The 20,967-nt window shown below is 39.6% G+C and overlaps 1 protein-coding gene across 1 annotated transcript; it reads right to left on the bottom strand.

The window, feature by feature from the left end:
* Positions 1–815: 815 nt before the first annotated feature.
* LOC117551498 (RING finger protein 122-like) lies at positions 816–15,033 on the bottom strand. Its single transcript, XM_034224422.1, has 7 exons — positions 14,543–15,033; positions 14,130–14,424; positions 8,767–8,905; positions 5,710–5,752; positions 5,550–5,591; positions 3,989–4,071; positions 816–2,813 (listed from the first exon to the last, which is right to left on the bottom strand). The coding sequence occupies exons 2-7, from the start codon at positions 14,152–14,154 to the stop codon at positions 2,693–2,695; spliced, it is 453 nt and encodes a 150-aa protein (XP_034080313.1). The 5' UTR covers positions 14,155–14,424; positions 14,543–15,033; the 3' UTR covers positions 816–2,692.
* Between the last annotated feature and the right edge of the window lie 5,934 nt (positions 15,034–20,967).

Genomic DNA, 20,967 nt, shown 5'->3' with positions numbered 1-20,967 from the left:
ATTTGACTTGAGGATAGCACTGGAGAAATTGTTTAGCGGTTACACAAGTTATTACGGTTCATAATTTGGTGAAAATTGACATTATGTGCCAAATTAAATGTAAATATATCTAATGGTTGCCAATTCATTTCACACACAAAAAATCCCCCCTGATGGTGGCACTACATGAGGTCAGTGGAAGTCTACAGAGCGCAGCAGGTATGACATTTTGCAGGCCGACATTGGAAGTTAACATTGCGCTGGTTATCAGAAGCAAAAAGCTAATGTTATGCTATAAACCAACTAGACCACAGTCACATGACTTCATGGCTCCACCGCTCCACTACTAAACTGAACGCGGACTCATGCTCGCTTGACACGAAACAACCAGAAGTGCAACATTTGCTAGCTAATTTCTGCAGCACTTTCTTAGTAGCAGTCAGTAGGATTTGTCTCATAAACATCTATACAAAATCTAATTACATTTCATCCAATAGTTGTCGAGAGATGACTTGTTCAGTTTAGACCGGAGGGGACCAACTAGCCCTCAGATGTTGCCGTGGGCTACCCTGTCTAAAATATTTTGTATGGCCCTTAATTAACTGTAGAAGTTACCCCCGCCACACACAATAACCCATGTTTGAGTAATGTATGGAGATTTTTTATCAGGCATATGTATTGGTGGAAATCCTTCCGTCACGTTAGCACAAAGTTGTTAACATCAACCCAAAGCAACTAAAATGTTGTAAACCTTTCCGTATATTATAACAACATATAAATACAAATATGTAAGTGTCAACATGTAGCAAAACTAGAAAAAAAGACTTGGATCCAAATGACCATATCAAAACACCAGTTATATTTTTCTTCTTCTAAAGTCAGAATATTCAAAAGCATTTACAATTTACAGAGTACTCAATATATATTACATGGTACATACAGAGGAGGATGTTTATGGTGCACCTCACTCAAGAAACCAGCTTAAACAGGCTCTTCTATCAGTGCACTGTGTCTATTTATATCACTAAAGTACAAAGCACTTACATCTGTCCCAAAGGCAACAGTGACATCCAACTCTTTGACAAATGACAGTCAAGTGTTCTCGCATCACTGACACTAACAATAAAAAGTCAGTAATAAAACAAAACCGTTCCTACAAGACATCAGATCCCATATGTCGTAATTGTCTTGCCATTTAAGGCTTCATTACCTTCACCCTGCTTGGCAACACTGATGGAGTTTAATAACTGTGAGGCAATCAGAGGTTACAGCCAAAATATACATAATCTTCATTCTTTACAATTTTCTTAAAAGTCCTCTTTTTTTCTTTCATCACAAAATCTGCATGCACGATCAAGTTTGGAGCAACACAAAGCCAAAGGAGGTTTAGATATCTTCACAGCTGGTGTCCGTCATTTGAATCTTCCTCTATCCAAGCTCCATTTCTTGTGGCTCTGCATGCGTGTCATTTTTTGGCTAATGTCAAAGTGGGCAGACTTGTGTTTGTCAAATAAACATTTCACAGAGGCAGAGCTGCTCTGATGGCAGAAATAATATATTAACTTGAGTTGCAACAGTAACACCATCTTCACACTCTGATGATGATGCCAACGACTTTTGGTGATGACATGATGTTAATGGTAAATCCTGATGCTGTTGTCTTGGTGTCACATATGCTGTTACATCATTTTATTTATCTCTCCAAAAGTTTCTTTGCATCAGATTATTACATCAATCTTAAATAATTGATTTAACAATAATAAAGGCTATCAGTACTGAAGAAAAATGTTGAAGAGCATTTGTGATTTCCTCTGAATCGAGCAGGGGCTTTTGGATGCCTGTACGTTAGGGCGCAAGAGTCATTGTAAGCTTGGCAGTTAAAGATAATTTTTTTAACATTTCCACATTAAAATGTCTAAAAAACAATGAGTTCTATCTCACATTTTGTCAGGTTTTGTACTTACATTATCCAAAATATTTTAAACACTTAAAAAACCTAGAGAAATACATACATTGTAACTCCTTTGTGCAAATGTCAGCATTGGGGTTGTCTCCTAAAAGCTTTTTTCTATTTTTAAGCCACATTATTGTTCACCTGGTCCATTTCTTTAAGAGAAGGAGACCTCTCAAAGTAATTAGGCTCCCTGGAGAAGCTGACTGAAATGAAGGCAATGGTGGCGAAGACTACAACTCCCATGATTCTACACCACTTCCCTAGACCACTTGTTTTGTTTGGATTGAAAGACCACAAGTGGCAAAAAAAATCTTCATCTAAATTGTGTCCATATCCCAAAGAGCATGTCTATAATAGAGAGTAAACTGGGATTTCATACACACATGCTCAGTGTGACGAGTGTTTCTCTCATTTAGAGGATCTGCAGCTTTAAGGCACTTAGTTTACTGGCTTTGTACGATTAACGGCAGAATTTAGGCTTGATAGTTAGCCTTAATAACTGCTATTTATATGCCATATCAAGTATTAGTGGATAATTATTACCTTTTCCACCCCTGTGTTAGTGTTATAATCTCCCTCCACATATTTTAGGCTTTTTGGCTCTGCACTTATCATTTCTACTTCCAGAGAAGCTCTGTCTTAAAATGTTTGCATTACCTAAACCACCATCTGTAGGATTGGGAAACAGCGCCCATCAGTAGTGACAGACAGGTGTCAAGTGACTGGAGTGTAAGGTGCTGCTGGACATCCATCCCCCTGTCAGACCTCCAAGAGACTCTGGGGCTGCTCTTGAGCTTGTTGGGGTGGGGGCAGGAGGCGACAAATGGGCTTGTTGCACATGGGGCAGACACTGCGGATCTCTAACCATTTCATCAGACACCTGAAGAAAGCAGATAGATGAGACATGTTACCATATTTAATCATTTCAAAAGCAAGACAAAGTAAGTTACTGAGGTAGGTCTCTAATGTTCAAAAAGCATACTTCCTTTGCTGCAGCTACACTCTTCAACCTCTGTCTTAAACCAGAGCCCACTAAGTGATGTCCCGCCCCTTAGCCTATCACGTACAATGTGTTGCAGCGCTAGCCAATAGAAGCGCGAATGTCACATAGTTATGTCCCTATGTTACGGAAGTCAAAAGGAGTCCAATGGAGGCGTTTAAGGCATGGAGGAGTGTGTGGGAGAGAAACTTCCTCTGGGGGGAACTTTGGGATTTTAGCCTTTGCAGACCATTTACATGCACTAAAACCTATATAGTAAACTACAGGAAAGGGAAAACCAAAAAAGCTAAATGAGGGCTAACATTTAGCTAAAAGCACAATGAAACCTCACCATGTTGATTACTAACATGAACACATCATCCCAAATGTTTTGTTAAATGTGTATTAGTATATAACTGAGGCATTGTGTAAGGTTTAGGCCTGTTGAATTTAGGAGAAATCTTCAGATGCAAACACCTAAATATACACAAGTAGAGGTGCATTTTGACCTATGATTTTGACCAGTGTATGAAAAAAACATGTTTTTCTTCATCAACAGATGCTAACAGGACTGAACAAACAGATATACAGGATCTGTACACAGTTCAAAGATGCTGCTGACACAGGTGGAGAAAGACCTGTCTGAAAACACTATACGTTACACCTCTGCTGCAGGGTGAAAACCGGTCTCTGTTACTTTAAGCATGCTCATGCTCAAACATGCAGCATAATGTTGTCAGGAATTTAAGCGTCATTTTCTGAAGAGCAGCCTCAAAAACTTGCTCAATATCTTTTTTGCTCAGAAATAAAATAAAAAAGAGCATGAAGGGGAATTTAGTGTGTAAATCTGGTTCCTCAAGATTTTTCCATATAATGTCTTGAAAAAATGTTAAGAAAACAAATATTTTCATGTTATTAAAAAAGGACCAGCAATTTGTGAAAAGCCAAAGAAACTAATCATGTCTGGTGTTTTTTTTCTGTTTTTTTACGACTAGGAGTTTGAAACACAGTTTGCAAGTTCACCAACATATGGAGTCAGCTGTTAGATGAATACAAAGCAGGAATATGGAACTTACTTCTTGTGAAAGGCGTGAGAACATGAGCACACTCCAAGCTCGTCCCTGCTGCGGAACTCGTCTAAACACACCGCACATGTTTGCTAGAAAGGAGAAACGACAGGTTAGGAAAACAGTTCATAATCAACACCTAAAGTATATATAGGTAATATCCTAAATAAATCAGAATCGCCAGTATACAGCATTTACAAAGTCTGAGCAATAATGCTTGTTCAGCTGCTTGTACTGTGGGATTCTTTACATAAATAATCACCAGTAAAAATTCTCCATGAATAAATTGAAATAAATGTCATCATTGCCATAACCCCTATTCATCTTAATACTCAAACGTATGTATTTTCTCACTTCCTGGAATTAAATTGATAAGCTATAGACTCACTACTATGTTAGTATTTTCTCATTGTCCTTTCGAAATTATTATGTACGATTGAATCGGGACATAATAATATCGGGTATAAGTCAGCCAGAAGAACGTTAACATGACTGTCAGAGCCACCTTTAAAAATGGCCAGAGTGAATATACAGTACCATCTGACAAAGGTAACTTATGATAAGACTATTAATAGTGCACACCTGCTGGGGTCCCCTTTACCTTTTCATTATGGCCAGGTAATACTTGACAAAATGACTCAAAATAGTAGTCAGTATTTGTGTCTTATAATAATAATAATAATAATCCTTATATTTATTATAGCGCTTTTTCAATGACTCTCAAAGCGCTTTACAAATACACATTACACATACAGATCATACATACATGTAATGGTCATGTATAAATGATTATGTTTTAATCATTTATTTTCTTATTTCCCTAAATGCATATTTCTGTTACTATTTTGCCCTGTGTTCGTATTAACTCTTATACATTTTATATGTATTACTATGTTGGGGTTTTTATTCTTATAAAGTTATAATTTCTGAACAATCTCTGGTACAAGATTGTCTTACGTGATTAACCAAATTCTATCTAATTTTCTCTTTTTTTGTCTCCTAAGAATGGTAAATTAGAAGGAATATCATAGGAAGCAATCATTCATATTTGGTTGATGCTTTAAGGGGGCCATATTATGTTAATTTTAAGGTTCACATTTGTATTTTGTGCCTCTACTGTGACTTTAATGTTCAAAAAGGTCTTTATTTTTCTCATACTGCCTGTTTTTCACCCTCTGTCTGAAACCAGAGCCCAGTCTGCTCTGATTGGTTAGCTGGCCGGCTCTGTTGTGATTGGTCAATGGCTTAGAGTTGTCCCGCCCCTTAGCCTATCACGTACAATGTGTTGGAGCGCTAGCCAATAGAAGCGCAAGTGTTAAATAGGGATGTCATTATGCAGTAAATCCTTGAATTATACTGCTATATTTTCACACTATTATTGGACAACATTGCCAATAATAGAAACTGAAAAAAACTTCTGTTTCCACTGTAGTTACGCACATTATTTAATGTGTTAGTAAAAATTGCAGCTATCAACAAATTTGAATACAAGTTAAAGACACAAGTCACCAACCCACTAAAGCATTTATTCCACATTGATTTAGCCTATTATTCTCTGTATTCAACTTACCCCAATAAGGCTCAGCTTCTTCCCCGCTCCTTTCAAAATAACCTGTGGAAGAGAATGAGACTTGTTGTGACATAATGCATATTTCACCAGATAAAAAAAGCAGATTAAAATAGTTTGAATTACAATTGAACTCAAACTGGATATAGTATAAACATATTACCTCATTGTAACCATACTGCTCTCTTGCACCTCTTCGCCTGAGTCTGTGAAGCAGAAAACAGACGTATCATGCTGTCATTTAGAGTCATAAAAATGATATGATGCATGACTCTCCACATCTGTATTCCTCACGACATGTCTCGTCATGCTGTAGGAATCAGCTGAGAGTCAAGCAGCCCTGGAATTCACACAATGCAAAATTCAAGTTACAGCCTGTGCATCTATACGCTCACCGCAAACAGGCTGTAAAACCTTCAAGAATGTGCCCTTATACATGTAGAATAATTCTGACTGTAATCCAGTTCAGTTAGGTTGATTATAAGTTGTTGAAAGCATAAATGGATCAAAGATTCTAGGCAACTCTAAATAAATCTAGCTTTACAAAATGGCTTTTTTTATTTGTTAATTCTAGAAGCCAAACAAATCAACAAAACAGGTAACACTTGAACAGGTTTTTCCAGAAATCCTCGAAGCTGACTGCATGTGATCTACTTTTAGCAACAGACACTGCCTTTATCAGCTCGAAACCCAAAATAGTATTGTGTTGTCTCTTAGGGACTGAAATCCACAAATATACATTATGTATTTCCATAAACGTACACATATAAACTACCGATAAAGAACTTGTGAACTTGCCTGGAGTGTCATCAAATATTTAAACTACGTCACAGAAACAATCAAATGTAATGAGCTGAGACTAACGTTGAGTTTCTCCCCAGCGTAACCCCAGCAAACATGTTCTACTCCTTTCCATTTCTCACCCCTTTCCAGTGGTGGAAAGTAACTAGTAAAGTATTGTACTTAAGTACGTTTTTGACCTATTTGTACTTTACTTGAGTATTTCTGCCCCACGACATGTCAGAGGTGAATATCATTGTTTTACTCTCCTACATTTTTATAACATAGGTGTTTTGTGCACCTGAAAGACACAATATGCTATAATGCAGTACTGTACTAATAATCTCCACAATATTTCAAGTATCCACTATCCAGTATCCAGCATCTAGCATACTTTTAAAAGTATAAAAACAATATAATATAATAACCATACTAATAAAATAGTATGAAAATATCCATTCTGAATAACTAGTACTTTTACTTTAGATACTTGAATTACATTTAACTGATTCTGTACTTAATAGAATTCTGAAATGGTCCATTGTGCAGAAGTACTTTTACTTTTTCTAAATGTTTATGCTAATGCATTTCTACTTTTACTTAAAGGGGACCTATCATGCAAAATGCACTTTTGTACATCTTTTATTCATGAATATGTGTCCCCGGTGTGTCAGGGAACTCACCAAGTGTCAGAAAATACAACCCTCTCTCTTTTCCTCCATACCCAAATCTCTAAAAACGGGGCTGCAACAGAGCTGATACAGATTTGAATTTTTCTGACGTCAGAAAAGGGGTTCTCCGCCTATATGGGCAACTCTCCAACTATCAGGGGAATGAGAGACCGCTCGAAAGCGCTAGAGGCGCTGTAGTACATATGCCAGGCCTGTAAGTGGCGCTGTAGTCTGCCACAAAAGCAGCAAAGAAGACTTCCCACGCATGGTTTCCACGGTTGCCCTTCTATTTATTCTCCGCTGTGGACGCTCTGGATATTTTTCTCCCTCCCCGAGGCAAGCGTTTGCTCCTGCTGCTGTAAATCTCTCCGGTAGTCCACCAGCAGATGACAAACACCCACCTCTCCGCCTCTTCCAAGGGACGAGGGGACCATGCAGCAAAGTTTCAGTTAGATTTTTTTTCGCCGGTCAATAAAATGTAAATCTTCCGGACAAAGTTAGAAAAGTGCCGGTCAAAGGTCTTCTTTGTTATTTATTGAGCTTTAAAACAAATGAATAACGACTCTATATAATCATATAAGAATAAAACACGGAGGACGGAGCCTTTCTTTTCCTCCCCCTCTTCTGAGAGCCCAGCAGCTGATCAGAGCACGCCCCCCTCTCCTGCAGGGGGGGGTGGTCAGCTGCAGCTCATTTGCATTAAAGCTACGTCACAGAAAACAGGGCTGGAAAAGAGAAAATAGAGCGAAATGAGGCATGGCTAAAATGCATGATCTGTGCAAACAAAACTTCACAGGCATGTTTTATATAGGTATGGCCCTACAATATATTTGTCAAATATAGTATGATAGGTTCACTTTAATCAATATTTTGAAATTATGACTTTTACTTGTACTGCCCCTTTGTCAACATTGAACTCCCTCCATTCATCAACAAATAATGCTCTACTTCTGTGTAAATCGAGAAAACGAATACACAAATCATATCATTGTTATGCATTTCAATCTGCTGATTAGTAACCTAATGAAAAATACTCTGTAAATGATTATGGGCCACAACCTTAACTCTGGGAAAGACTGCACTCTGTAATAATAATATTGGGAGGGATGAAACCCTCTTTAATGGTCACACATGCAGAGCACACAGCACACACATGTGTTCTCTGCTACCAGGAGCCTAGTACTAGGAGCAGTGGGCAGCTATTGTACAGCGCCCAGTGAGCAGTGTGGGGGGGGGGGGGGGGGGGGTAAGGGGGTTGTCCGGTGCCTTGCTCAAGGGCACCACGGCAGGGCAAGAGGTGAACTGGGACCTCTCCAAGTAGCAGTCCACACTCCATATTTAGGTCTGGTCGGGGACTTGAACCCCGACGGCTCACAGTCCAAGCCCCTACTGACTGAGCCACTGCCAATACATGGAGAGGTCTCTGCATTGAGTGTATTTCATTAAAATTGTTCAAAGATAATATAACTAACTATGTAAACGTAGTTGAGGCAGGGTGAGGGACAACCAACAGAAGAGCTTCCCCAGAAAATGACTTCTGTTTACAAATTAATGATCTGTGACACTTTGAGAATCCTTCAAGGCAAATTTCAGGTTTGACGGACTGTGGAGCTAAACTAGAATCATGTCTCCCATTATCAGGGGATGAATTTGACTGGATGATGATTTTTTGGAACATGCTAACACTCGTCATGTAATTAAGTAGATTATTCTGTCATAGTCACATTGTGTGGATCCTGTACAGGAGCTCTAGGTCTGTTGTGTTGTACCTGAACAGGTAGCAGCAGAAGATGAGGGTGAGCATGAGGATGAAGAGGCCGATGCCCAGGATGATGATGTAGACATTGAGCGGCAGGTGGAAGAGCTCTTCAGAGGTCATCGTGCAGTAGGGGTCGTCACACAGACACCCTGAGAGGATAGGACACATAAAAGAAAGATTACAGAAATGAAAAAGGGAAAAAATTGATTGCGTACATAAAACATAAAGCAACGGGAGGAAAAAAATACATAACAGCAGCAGATAATTTCCATATTTCCTCAGATTTGTATTTTTGTCCGAGTGAAAGCCTCTGAAACTGCATTTGAAAAAAGGCATTGTGAGCTACCCATTAAATATGTATTTAAACTAGTACAAATATTAATTCATGTGGAGGCTTCCTACATACAGTGAACAAATAACAATTTTGACAATTAAATACTATTTATCAAACTGCATCATATCCATCATATCAGCATATATAATATAGCATGACGGCATTATAGTCCAAACCAAATCAAGCTTGTTTTCAGACAAAGAACAAGGCACTCATGAACAAAACCTAATGTTAGTAAAAATGCGAATAAGTATATATTAATGTGGTCAAATGCATTTGGAAAATTACATGTTTTAGACATGAATAGCCTCAGTTAACAAAGCAGCAGTCAGTTCATTCCCATGTAAGGAATGTAGCCTACATCATGTGGCATTTAGAAACCCAGCAGAAATGACAAAGACATTTGTTTACGACTTTCAAAACAAAGTGCATACAGAGGGTTTTACAAATGGCATTTAAAGAATGTTGATCCATTTGAAAGCAATGAGAGGTTTAGCTATGTTGTGTGTCTGTTTGAATGATGTGTGCATAAAGGATTTTGAGTAGTGTTGGTGTTTCATTTTGTGGATGATCTGATTATTGGGCTTGTTCTTTAGCCAAATAGGCCAAACCTGAAAGCTCACTTTTCATTGTGGAATTGTGGATTGCAGAACAACTTTTAAGATGACAATCTCACTGTTGACAGAATCAAAACGGTCCCCTTATAGATAGTGGGACAAGTGCATGGCTGTATTATCTTACAGTAAACACTCTCACTCTTAAATTGGAGCATAGGTCGTACAGAAATTCTGTTCACTTTTATCTTTCTTATTAGCAATAAGTCATTGCATTGCAAGCCACGAGTAAGTCTCAATTCTTTTAATGCAGTCCCAAGTCATAACAGGAAAGTCCCAAGTCCTACAATTTGAGTTTCGAGTCCTAAGTTAGTCGTTTTGCATACTACACATTCATTTTCTGTTGATCACACCATAGTCATGTACAAGAACAATATTATATTGGTATAATTTTTCAAACTGGCAGTCAGTACGAATTGTTAGATCTTCAAGGTCCTTTCCTGCAACTTGATTGGCTGCTGTGAGATTAGTTCAAAGAAAGTTGATCTGGGGAACTCAGTGTAGACTTGCTGGGAAAGAATAGTATTAAAGTTGGTTGATTCCGGAGATAAGTGGATTTAGGGAACGCTTTAAATAAAAAAATGTTTTAGGGGCAGGTTTAAAGTATTTTCAAGTCAAAAAGGTCAGTCCAAGTTGAGTTGTAAGTCTCATGATTGAGTCTAAAGTCATCAAATATGAGACTCGAGCACAAACCTCTGCTTGCCAGTTTGTTTCAATTGTCCAAACTGGTCTAGACAAAGGTATCCCATCATACAGCACCCTGTCTGTGTAAACCTCCTATTACGACGATGTGGCATACAGATCTGTGTAACTTGGAAGGCCTGGCGCATATGCACCACACTGCAACTGCTAAGCCTCGTATTTCAAATCGCAATGTAATACTACTTAGCAGATGACATGATTCTTAAGCTGCATAGCGTTTGTTTAACTTGGTGAAAGTTGAGGTACAGTCATGGAAGTACGTCATATCCAACTTTGTGTTCACATAAGAAGTGAGTAAGTGGGAGAAAGAGCCATGTTGTTTTAAAAGGTCTACACTCCCATTTTTGACTCATATCTAGCCCTTTCTTCAATGTGATTTTAAAGCACTTATTATACGTTGTTTTGGACAAAGCATCTGCCAAATTAATTAAATTAATTTGTAGTCAAATCTTTATTTCATAAATGATGGTTAACATCTATAGTGATACGGATCAAACCGAGTTAAGCTATAACAGTCTATAACTGGAAGAATTCAGATAATTGTTTCTACTTTTGTTTACTATCCTCCTAATATTCAGTGCCTGCACCAGGATAGAAACCCTACACATATTTACAAAGTTAATAGATCCCACATCAAAATGACTTCTCCAGCACGGCAAAGCACTTTCATGTGAACTTTTACAAGCATCTTTTGCGTCACACAGGAATGTGTTCCACTTCTTGGACCGCGTCCTGGACTAAAGAGTAGGTACTAGCTGGAGTTTAGGCTCAGGAAGAAAGGGGTGTTGTTAGCCTGAGGGGCTTGACATGCCAGTTTTCATTCCACATGATGCATGTCAGCCTTAAACCACAGTAGCTATTTCTTAAGGTCAAGTGGCACATTTAATACCGTTGAGGTGACCCCTTGGTTCAAAAGTCATTTCTTAATGGACAGGGGTCACGTGTCAGGACGTTGCGGTACTCAGTTGTACAGTTGAGGGGTTGGGGGGGAGGGGGGGAAGGGGGGGGGGGTGTTTTGGCTGACGGAGGAAGCAGCTGTTATCTTAGCACGATGTTGGTAAATCATTGATAGTCGACTGGTAAAAGGTAGGCCACTGTGCAAATGCATGCAGACTGGATAGGGCTGTACCTGAATAATGTTTAACAGGAACAGAACCTTTGGTTTTACACTTTAAATGTTCTGGCTGGAAACTGAAAGAACTTAATAGTAAAATAATATGTTTAAAGGTCGTTTTTGGAAGTATGTTTAAGGTCATATCAGTTGTAAAACACATAAACACAATGTGATCGTTGTTCTTATTGATCGTGTCATAAAACAATACATTAGGATTGGGTTGTGGCAGCTTAATGTAGTGGTAAGTTTGATTAGCATGTCCTGATTAACTAGAATACGGAGAAAAAAACATGTCCTATTTTTTTAACACTTTAGTAATGTGTAAATGTCTGCTAGGAAACATGTTATTTAAACTATTGCCAGTTAACCTCTTTTTTTAACAGCATTTTGATTAGCAAGCTAACATTAGCTTTGTCAGTTAGTTGACAGTTACACCTGGCAGTCACCTGATGTTATTATTTGGAAAAAGTATTTGTAACCTGGATGTAACTCCAGTATTGTAAGTATTTGCATAGCCCTCTTACGAGAAATATAAGCCTATCGCAGGTAGGCTAAAACCTGTGCTTAAGTCTAGTAAAGTAAACCACACCTTTTCCTTCAAAGTTGACTTAAAAAAGTCTGAAGCTGATGTGGGCTGCATGATTCCCGCTTGGCCCTGATGGCAAATACTTGGGACAGTTCATGAAAACGTAACATAAAATACAATGACCACTTTAGGATAAGCCAGTAAAGGAACCTAACCTTGCTAGAGCCAAACCAGATTAGCGAGTGCTAGCTAGTCATGATGTAGCTAAAGCTAGCCAGTAAGTGTTAGCTAGTGATGCAGACTGAGTAGCACTATCATAACAGGTCAACCCAGTCTCACGGCATATCGTGTTATAGTCACGACATTTAATCTATTGATTCGTGTTCACCAACACGATTTTCCCATTTCTTTCGTGTCACACAGACAGAATATATCCGTCATTTAATGGTAAGCTATTGAAATTCTGAATCCATAGATGTGTCTCCCATCACCCAAAACCCCTGACTATTCTCTCAACTCAGTATTTACATTCTTTAATTAAAAGAAAATCAGTAATATCTTTAAAAACTACAAGTCCTTTTATATCAGCTGTGCACCGTTATGGGGTAAATACAGCCTATCTACCAATTGGATCAGATATAAAAGTCAGCCGAATTAGTGTTGATACTGCAAGGAGACGTATTGTGTGAAGATAAATAGAAGATGTTGTTTAATTGCTGATATATTTATGATCCACGTCACGTATTCAGTTTCGGCGGCATTTCTTCCAGTTTGTCAAAAGGTCATCTAATCAGGGCTCTATAAATAAAGAACTACGGCAGATGTGTAATATTTAATGCAGCCGAACCGTGTATTACAATGCCGTTATGTGATGACTTCCAAAGAGAAAAGCAAGCACACTGGGATTAAAGTATTATTTTCTTTTTTTTAATAAATGTTTTTCGGATTTCATATTGCATAAACACCATGTCCCAACGTGCATTGCGGCTAAACAATCCAATCACAGAGCTTCAACCATAGGATCTTGGGTAATCAGTTCAGTTGGTGTGTATCTGTTTCCGGTTATTTTATTTTGAAATTCAGTTCCTGACGGACAGCAAAAAAGCCAGAGATTATAGAATTAAACAAATAAATAAAAACAAGGATAATTGTGTGTTATTGTTTAGTAAATAACAGTGTGTTATTTAGAAAATAATAAAATACAGATTTTAGTATTCTGAGGCTCTGAGCCCCATTTATTTTCCTCACAGACGGCAAAAAAAGTCCGACATTATAAGATTTGATATAAAAACAATAATCGTGGCTTGATATTGAGTAAGAACATGTTTTTATGAACAACACAGCTTCCGGTCTTCCAAGACCCGACCGGACAAAAAGACGTGTTGTAGGCACGAAACATACTACCAATAGAAATACATTGCTTTTAAAATCGTTCTGTGTGACACGAAAAAAGGGGAAAATCGTGTTGGTGAACACGAATCAATAAATTAAATGTCGTGACTATAACACGAAATGCTGTGAGACTGGGTTGAACAGGTAGCAAAATGACAATGAGGCCTCTGTTTCAGACAAAACCATGAAACAAACCAGCCGAGAATATCAGTGGTCAAGCAAGTGGCATTAGCTGAGCACCATTAGCAGTAAACAGAAATGTCCAGTATGACATCGAAGCGGCAACATGAACACAGGACATTCCTTAGAGATGAAGCACTACAACCAGGGTTAGTTAGCCATCAATGCCTCCATCCCCTGCATACAGAGCGAGCATGGAAAGACATCTCAGTAACACCAAAGGGTGTAAAAGCATCTCAAGGTGGTTTAGGGAAAAAGATAACCCAGGGACAGGTGTGGCATGGATGTTAACACCTTCGTGACGACAGCAAGTATCTATAAGTTGCATTGGGTAAACAAACAGCGAAGCCTGTTGGAGGGTAAAGTGCAAACAAAGTACAATTTGTTTGTCTGCCACTACTCTGTTAAAGTTGAGCTTGAATTTCAATCTCCGATTAGTAAGCAATACAATTATTACTAGGCCAACTTTGAACTTGCATCAAAACTGTGCAAACGGTTCCAGTACACTTACCATTACACCACTGGACAGGATGCATCAGATATGTGAATGTTCGGTTGGCAAACCGAGAAAATCTTTGAGGTCGTGACCTCTCCAATATCACAAAGTCTGGTTACCACAAAAGCACATGCTTTGTACCACCTTCTAGGTTCAGATTACTTTAACCCCGATAGTAGAGCGGATGTGCAGTGACTTCTGGTCAGGAGTAAGCAGATCTGATAAGAGACTCCCAGTTTTCAAGAAGACATTACTCAAAATTGAACCTCATTTGACCCTTAGTGTGCAGTGATGATGAAGTGTGCAGCCACTGAAAGACAAAGACAACAATCTTGTAGATGAACCTGTGAGCCTTGTGGATAAAAAAAACACCAATGACAGTATGAGGAAATATACTCCAAATCACATCCAGCACTCTGGTTATGTACCTCTGGTCATAGGCGCAGTCCCAGCTCTTCTGTTTTGCCTCCTGTTCAAAACATTGTCACGAGGCTCTCCCTCCCTTCCTCCTCTTCTTTTCTCTTCTCCCTTCCTTTCCTCTCCTCCTCTCTCCTGTCTTCTTTAGCTCCCCACCTCGCTTTTCCTCCTCTCTGGCTGTGAAAATCCTGCCGAGTCTAATTATGGAGAGACAAAGGGAAGGACATGGATGTGTTTCCCGGCAGCACGGCCAGCCAAGCAGGCGAGCAGAAAGGCAGGCAGCCTCAGTGTTCCTGTGGAGGGCAGAGTCTCATCCCTTTCCCTGCCTTCCTGCTCTGAACAAAGCACACAGGGAGGTAAACAACACAGGAACACAACGGACTGATGTTAATTCAGATCCAGGCTCTCCTGTCTTCTCCTGTATTTGCTTCTCATATTGCTTTCCTTCTCTCTCTTCTCCACTTATCTACAGCCTTCAGTTTGTAAACAGATCCCTGCTCATGTGATTCGTTGTCTGCATCACAGCTCTGCTTTCACCGCCCCCTCCTTCCTTCTTCCTCCCTCCCACTTTCCTCCCTCTGCCTGCCTGTCCTCCCTTCACCTCTCGCCCCTCTGGGTTTTTCCTTCCACCCCCCTAGTGCTTCCTTTGCAGCTGCAAGCTATTATTGAAGTGGCTGTAGAGCAGATGGCAGACAGGCAGATGTGAAAACTGTCAAAGTGAGAGTTTGCGATATGAAAGGTATTAGATGTTATTAATTCCATGCCATTTGTAGAATTGGTTAGATTAGTTTATACAAACTCCTCCTTAGATTATACAACTGATTACCTGAACTGACTCAGATAGGGAACTAGGCCGTTACCAACAAGGCTAGAACAAAACCTGGGTGAAGCAGGAAACTGTGCCCAGGTGCATAAACCTCCTCAAGGTTTAAAGAGGCTCTGTTGTGCTTTTGGGGGTTTCCCTTCCCTGTAGTGTTAGGTCTTAGTGCATGTAAATGGTCTGCAAAGGCTAAAATCCCTGTGTTCCCTCCAGAGGGAGTTTATCTCCCGCACACTCCCCCCCCTGACTGAAATGCCTCCATTGGACTCCTTTGTTTACTTCTGTAACATAGTGACATCACTATATACACTCACAATTATTTTGGCTAGCGCTCCAACTCATTGTACAAGATAGGGGCGGGACATCTCTAAGCGTTTGATAAATCATAACAGAGTCTACCAGCTAAGCTAACCAATCAGAGCAGACGTGGCTCTGGTTTCAGACAGAGGGTGAAAAGAGGTGCTGCAGCATAGGCAGTATGAGAAAAATAAAGACATTTTTGAACATTGAAGCATGTAAACACGTCACAGTAGAGACAGAAAAATAATTATGAACCTGAAAGTTTGCATAATACCTCTTTACGTGTCATATACGCTAAATATTCCCCTAAACTCGGGGGGTCATTTAGGAGCTTTGTATTGAAATGTCTAAAGAGAGCTGCATGTGGCCAGTTTGAGTCTGTGCCAAAGTGCGGCCGAAGGAAACGATTTTGACCTTTGTTATGAGAAAATGTCTTTTGAAAGTTTACTATTAAATTGATGTAAGAACCCTTTAACTGGGTGAATACATTAACCATATTAGATAGCTGGGAAGTAATCAGTTGAATATAGGACAGGTCAAACACACATACACACACACACACACACACACACACACACACACACACACACACATATATATTTATATATTCATTTATATACATATATACAATTTCAGATTCAAACAAGTAGCACTCTCATAATAACGTAGGTCACAGGGGCGGATCTAGACAAATATTCATGGGGTGGCAGGAGATTCTGAGGGGTGGCATCCCCTGGCAGAAGTATATGCTGATTTAATCACAATCATATCAATCAATGTTAACTTGGAAAGCCACAATATTGATATTTTAACTCAATAACATTAGGTGACTTTATTGTGGCACATCAGTAAAGCCTTACATAGAGATATATAAGGTGGCAGACATCATTTAATGAATTTTCACTGAACAATAACTGAAGGAGTTTATTTCACTCTTAGACCAGCAGGGGTACCAAATCTATGCCGAATGCTGCAATAAGTACATTAATTAACTGTCTCATCGATGTGTGTCTGTATGAATATGATAATATTAACAATCATAATATTATTCCTATCAGCTGTCAATCACTGTTATGATTCACATATTCATTTATTATTGAATAAACTATATTTTTTGGAGGAGTTAATGATGAATGTTCCTCAAGATGCTTGCTCACCCTCCTTCAAATTTGAAAGACAAGTAATTACTATCATGTATCAAAATTCAAAAGATTCAAAGGAACAGTTCAGCGCCCCACGACTTCACTACAAACAGTTACAACCTTGACTTTACATCAGAAAGAACAAACATTAAAGAAGTGACTAACTGCATCAGTTAGGTTTATAAAACGTGTATTCAGCTAAAACATCGCTGCAGTTATTATCCAGTGGAAAGTCCTTACCTACTGGCCTAGTTAAATCAAAGTGGTTACTTTTTTTTGGCTGGGCAGTGAAGTTTTACACACCGTCTTATTTGACTTTCTCAGGACTTACAACTGTTTTTTGGGGGCAGAACCCCACAAAGAAAAAAAAAATACACAGATACAAGGTCATCATCATCAAACAACAGTTTGTTATGCTCATCGAGTCATCCGTGAGCAGAGCATCAAGTTGGCATGCCTATTACAGCTGAATGCGGCGATTACCATCTTTTTCAGCAAAACGCCTCACAAACTGATTAAGATCCAAAGCTTTAGTGCGTTTTGATTCAATGCTGAGTACAGCCAAACTTGACAGTCTCTTCTCTGTCATTGTAGACCGCAAATACCTCATTCCTTCCGTGTACTTGGGACAAATAAAGAGAGTAATGTAGGCCTGTTATACTGCGTGATATTATACACACTGCTCTGCTTTCTGCACGGACCTCACAGCTGTTCTCACTGTAAACATTGCTTTGTGATTAAAGCAGTTAACAAAATAATATCCAGGGGATGCATGCAGAGCTGTCATTGGCTAAGATAAATCAGGCCTTGCGTCACGACTCTTTGAAACATCACTGTTGCCGGAAATACATCCGCGGAGGAACCATCAGTGTATCCTCGATTATAGCTCCTCCAGAGAGCCTCCTCAACGCTCGATCCTCCATGTGCATTTAGAGAAATTAGATGTCCTTCAACATGGCGCGCTGAAATCCATTTCCGGGTCACTACCGGAGAACCGAGGATTCGAGGAGTCGAGGAGGGGAAATTAGAGAAATTAGCAACCATCATTGTGAATAATGAACTAGAAGGAAATGCTTAGAGTTAAAATATCACTGAGACTTGGTTTTGATTGTAATATTCCCATAAGATCCTTACGGGGATTTAAGTTCTATATGCAAACAAGTGTAGTAAATACTAACTTTGTCAAACCCTTCTAATCCTACTTATTTTAAACCTCACTGATCTTATGGTCCGTTATAAAAGGGATATTTATAACATTTAAATTAATACAAACAATGTAATGTAAACTGTTGATCACAATGACCTTGTACGTTAATGCATATTTAGACTTAACACTAACTCAGCAGTTTTCAAACTGTGGGGTGCACCCCACTACTGCAGGGGGGCATTGCGTTTTGTATCAATAGAGCTTGTCAGGTCCATGATTTCCTAGGGCCATTCAATATAAGAACATTTCACAAAAACAAAAAATGGTATGGACTTATTTTATGTTGTCTGTATTGCATTAATGTTTTGGTAAAGTTAAACGTCAAATACAAACCTGACACTTTGCTAGGTATGGTTATACCCAAAAAGACTTTAATAGTTTACCGTTTACTGACAAATAAAGCCCAGAAAGAACTGTAAAAACATGTATCCAGATGTTTTATCCAAAATGTGTACAAAATGTTAAGTTCTGAGTTTGAAACTGAGGCCTTCATTTACCAGCCTCAAATATACCTGTCATTTCCCATATTACTAAATACAACATACAGCAACAAGTGTCACTATTTTGCAGCACTTTGTGTTAGTTACACTAGGCCTTTTTTAAAAGCTATTCACCTTTCAGTTGCTCAATTTAGTAATTTACCTGATTTTGCAATAACGTTTCTGACTGCTGAGATTCAAGTATTTATTATTATAATTTGCTGTTTTCATCAGGCTGGCTGAAGTTGTTTTTTTTCAGCAATCTCAGTGATCCTGTTCACAGACGACTAACAGGCAGTCTTATAAGTGCCATTGATTTTGTTTCCTTCTTACTCTCCACTTTCTGGGGCGGGCTCCACCTTCTTCGTTTGCAAAGGAAATACTGAGCCTGCTGGAGCCAGTGAAGAGGTCCTTTAAAAAACTCATGAACCACGAGGCGACGGAGATGTCAGGAAATGTCACTAAGAGCCCATTCTTCTCCTTCTGTGGGGGAAAAACAATGTTAGATAATGTGTGATGCTGCATCGATAAACAGCATCTTAAAGGAGACTTCTAGTTTACACTAGAACATGTCCACATGATTTAATGTTCAGCTAACACGTTATTATTCTCAAGGTATCCAACTGAGTTGTATAAACCGACTGTCTGAAATGCACTGTTTTAGTCTTCTGTCTCTTTAAAGCCCCTGTCACACTGTCCCGAAATTGACACCAGATGGACACACGATAAAGGAAATGTTCAAATTCGGTACTGATCGTAAAAACATCGGGCCATTCGTGAGGGCACCTTAAGCCATCGTATGACCGCCGGTGGAGTTTCTCAGGCTCCGGTGTTAACATATAACTTGTGGGACGAACAACTGAGGCTTGTCTCAATTGAATATTTCATATCCTCCTTTCCCTCACTCGTCCCTTTCTTGTGTCTAATGGCGCATTTCCACTGCAGGGCCTCGCATGGCTTAGTACATAGGTATAGTTAGGCCTTGGTAGGCCAGGCTTACTTTATCATATGCTGCGTTTCCATTACAGTTTAGTAGCTGTGGCAGTAACTATAGTAACGCAGTGTAGGCGGAGCCGCGATGTCATCTTCAATGCGAACCACAGAAAACCAACATCAGCTGTTAGCACAGCTGTTAGCACTCACAGCTCCTCATATCTGTTCAGAAACTAGACAAAAGTTAAACAAGTACAAACCACAGACTATCTGTGTCATGGCGAATACAGTCGCTGATTTATTTATGTCTGTAGGCCGTTGTTGTGAGTGTGGACGGTCGGAGCATATACTGCGTTAGCTTAGCCGATCTCCATTCAGAGATATACTCATTTTAAAAGGTATTTCGCCTGCCGTCTTGTCTGCAGACTTGTCAAAGCATTAATTCATGGTTTTTACTAACCGGTATCAGTATGTTGTTACTTCGGCATCATTTTTGAAACGTGTATTACAATTAAATCACGGTCAAATATGTTCATTTTGTTGTAGGCTAGTTGTAGCCCCCTTGCCAGCGATTCTCTCACTAGTTTAGCATATTCAGCCCGGTTGTTGGCCTGGAAAGAACCTGGATTTTGGAGAGCCAGAACCCCTAGTGGAAACGCAAGCAAAAACAGGCCGGGTTTGGCACGGCACGCTTAAACCGCGCTCTAGTGGAAATGCGCCATTAGCTCCGCCTCCGTAAGATGCGAGCGAGAGACGCAAGGAGGAGACGCGAGGACAGAGGAGTCCTCAGGTATTAATTGAGACTGTCACTACCCGATCTGCCGCCCTGCCCTATCTGCAGTGCGCATGTGCGAGATGGTCCGCCATATTGGACAAGTCTGTACGGCAACCCAGCGCCATATAGAGAGAAACCCAAGTAGGACACTTGACACAGTGGCTTTTGGCAAAGCACAAAAATAAAACTTGAGAGAGATGAGTAACTGTTATTACAACGTGACTTCACTATTATTTAACAACTCTTTTTATTGGGTTCTTTTATTTGGGGTTAAGTACATTGTCAGAATAAGTGAGAAATTAATGTAACTTCTGTTAGACAGCTATGAATAAATATTTACTGTGAATGTATGCAAACATATATGGCATATAGCTGTCATCTCGCACATGCGCACTGCAGATAGGGCAGGGCGGCAGATCGGGTAGTGACAGGTCGTTTCTCAATCTCGAGGAAACTTCCAAGCCAATATTTCAAGGATGCCACGTCATCAAGTGGCGCAGCAGGACCGTTCCAATGTCCAGCATACTTGGAATTCCACCTTCCCTTCCCTTGGTTTGGGGGAAATTTCGAGGCTGCACATGGGTAGACTTCACGTCCTTAAAATCCCCACAATGCTTTGCGCACGGACCAATTTCCCCAAATCTGTGGTGGAAAATGTAAGGCGGGGCCTCTCATATGACGCACACCTGCACACTTATAGCCTGTTCCACTCTTCGTTTTCCGAATGCCAGGAAGGATTCTTGCCTAGCTTCTGAAGGAAGTGACTCGGAAGACATGTGC

Source organism: Gymnodraco acuticeps, unplaced genomic scaffold (assembly GCF_902827175.1).
Source record: "Gymnodraco acuticeps unplaced genomic scaffold, fGymAcu1.1, whole genome shotgun sequence".
Lineage (NCBI taxonomy): Eukaryota > Metazoa > Chordata > Actinopteri > Perciformes > Bathydraconidae > Gymnodraco > Gymnodraco acuticeps.
This window is presented reverse-complemented; position numbering and strand designations above follow the sequence as displayed.

Coding starts and splice junctions, on each gene's coding strand:
- LOC117551498 (XM_034224422.1), bottom strand. CDS start 14,154: ATGCATCCTGTCCAGTGGTGTAATG. Junction 8,906..14,129: donor TCCTGTCCAGTGGTGTAATG/GTAAGTGTACTG, acceptor CTATCCTCTCAG/GGTGTCTGTGTGACGACCCC. Junction 2,814..3,988: donor TCTCACGCCTTTCACAAGAA/GTAAGTTCCATA, acceptor TGCTTTCTTCAG/GTGTCTGATGAAATGGTTAG.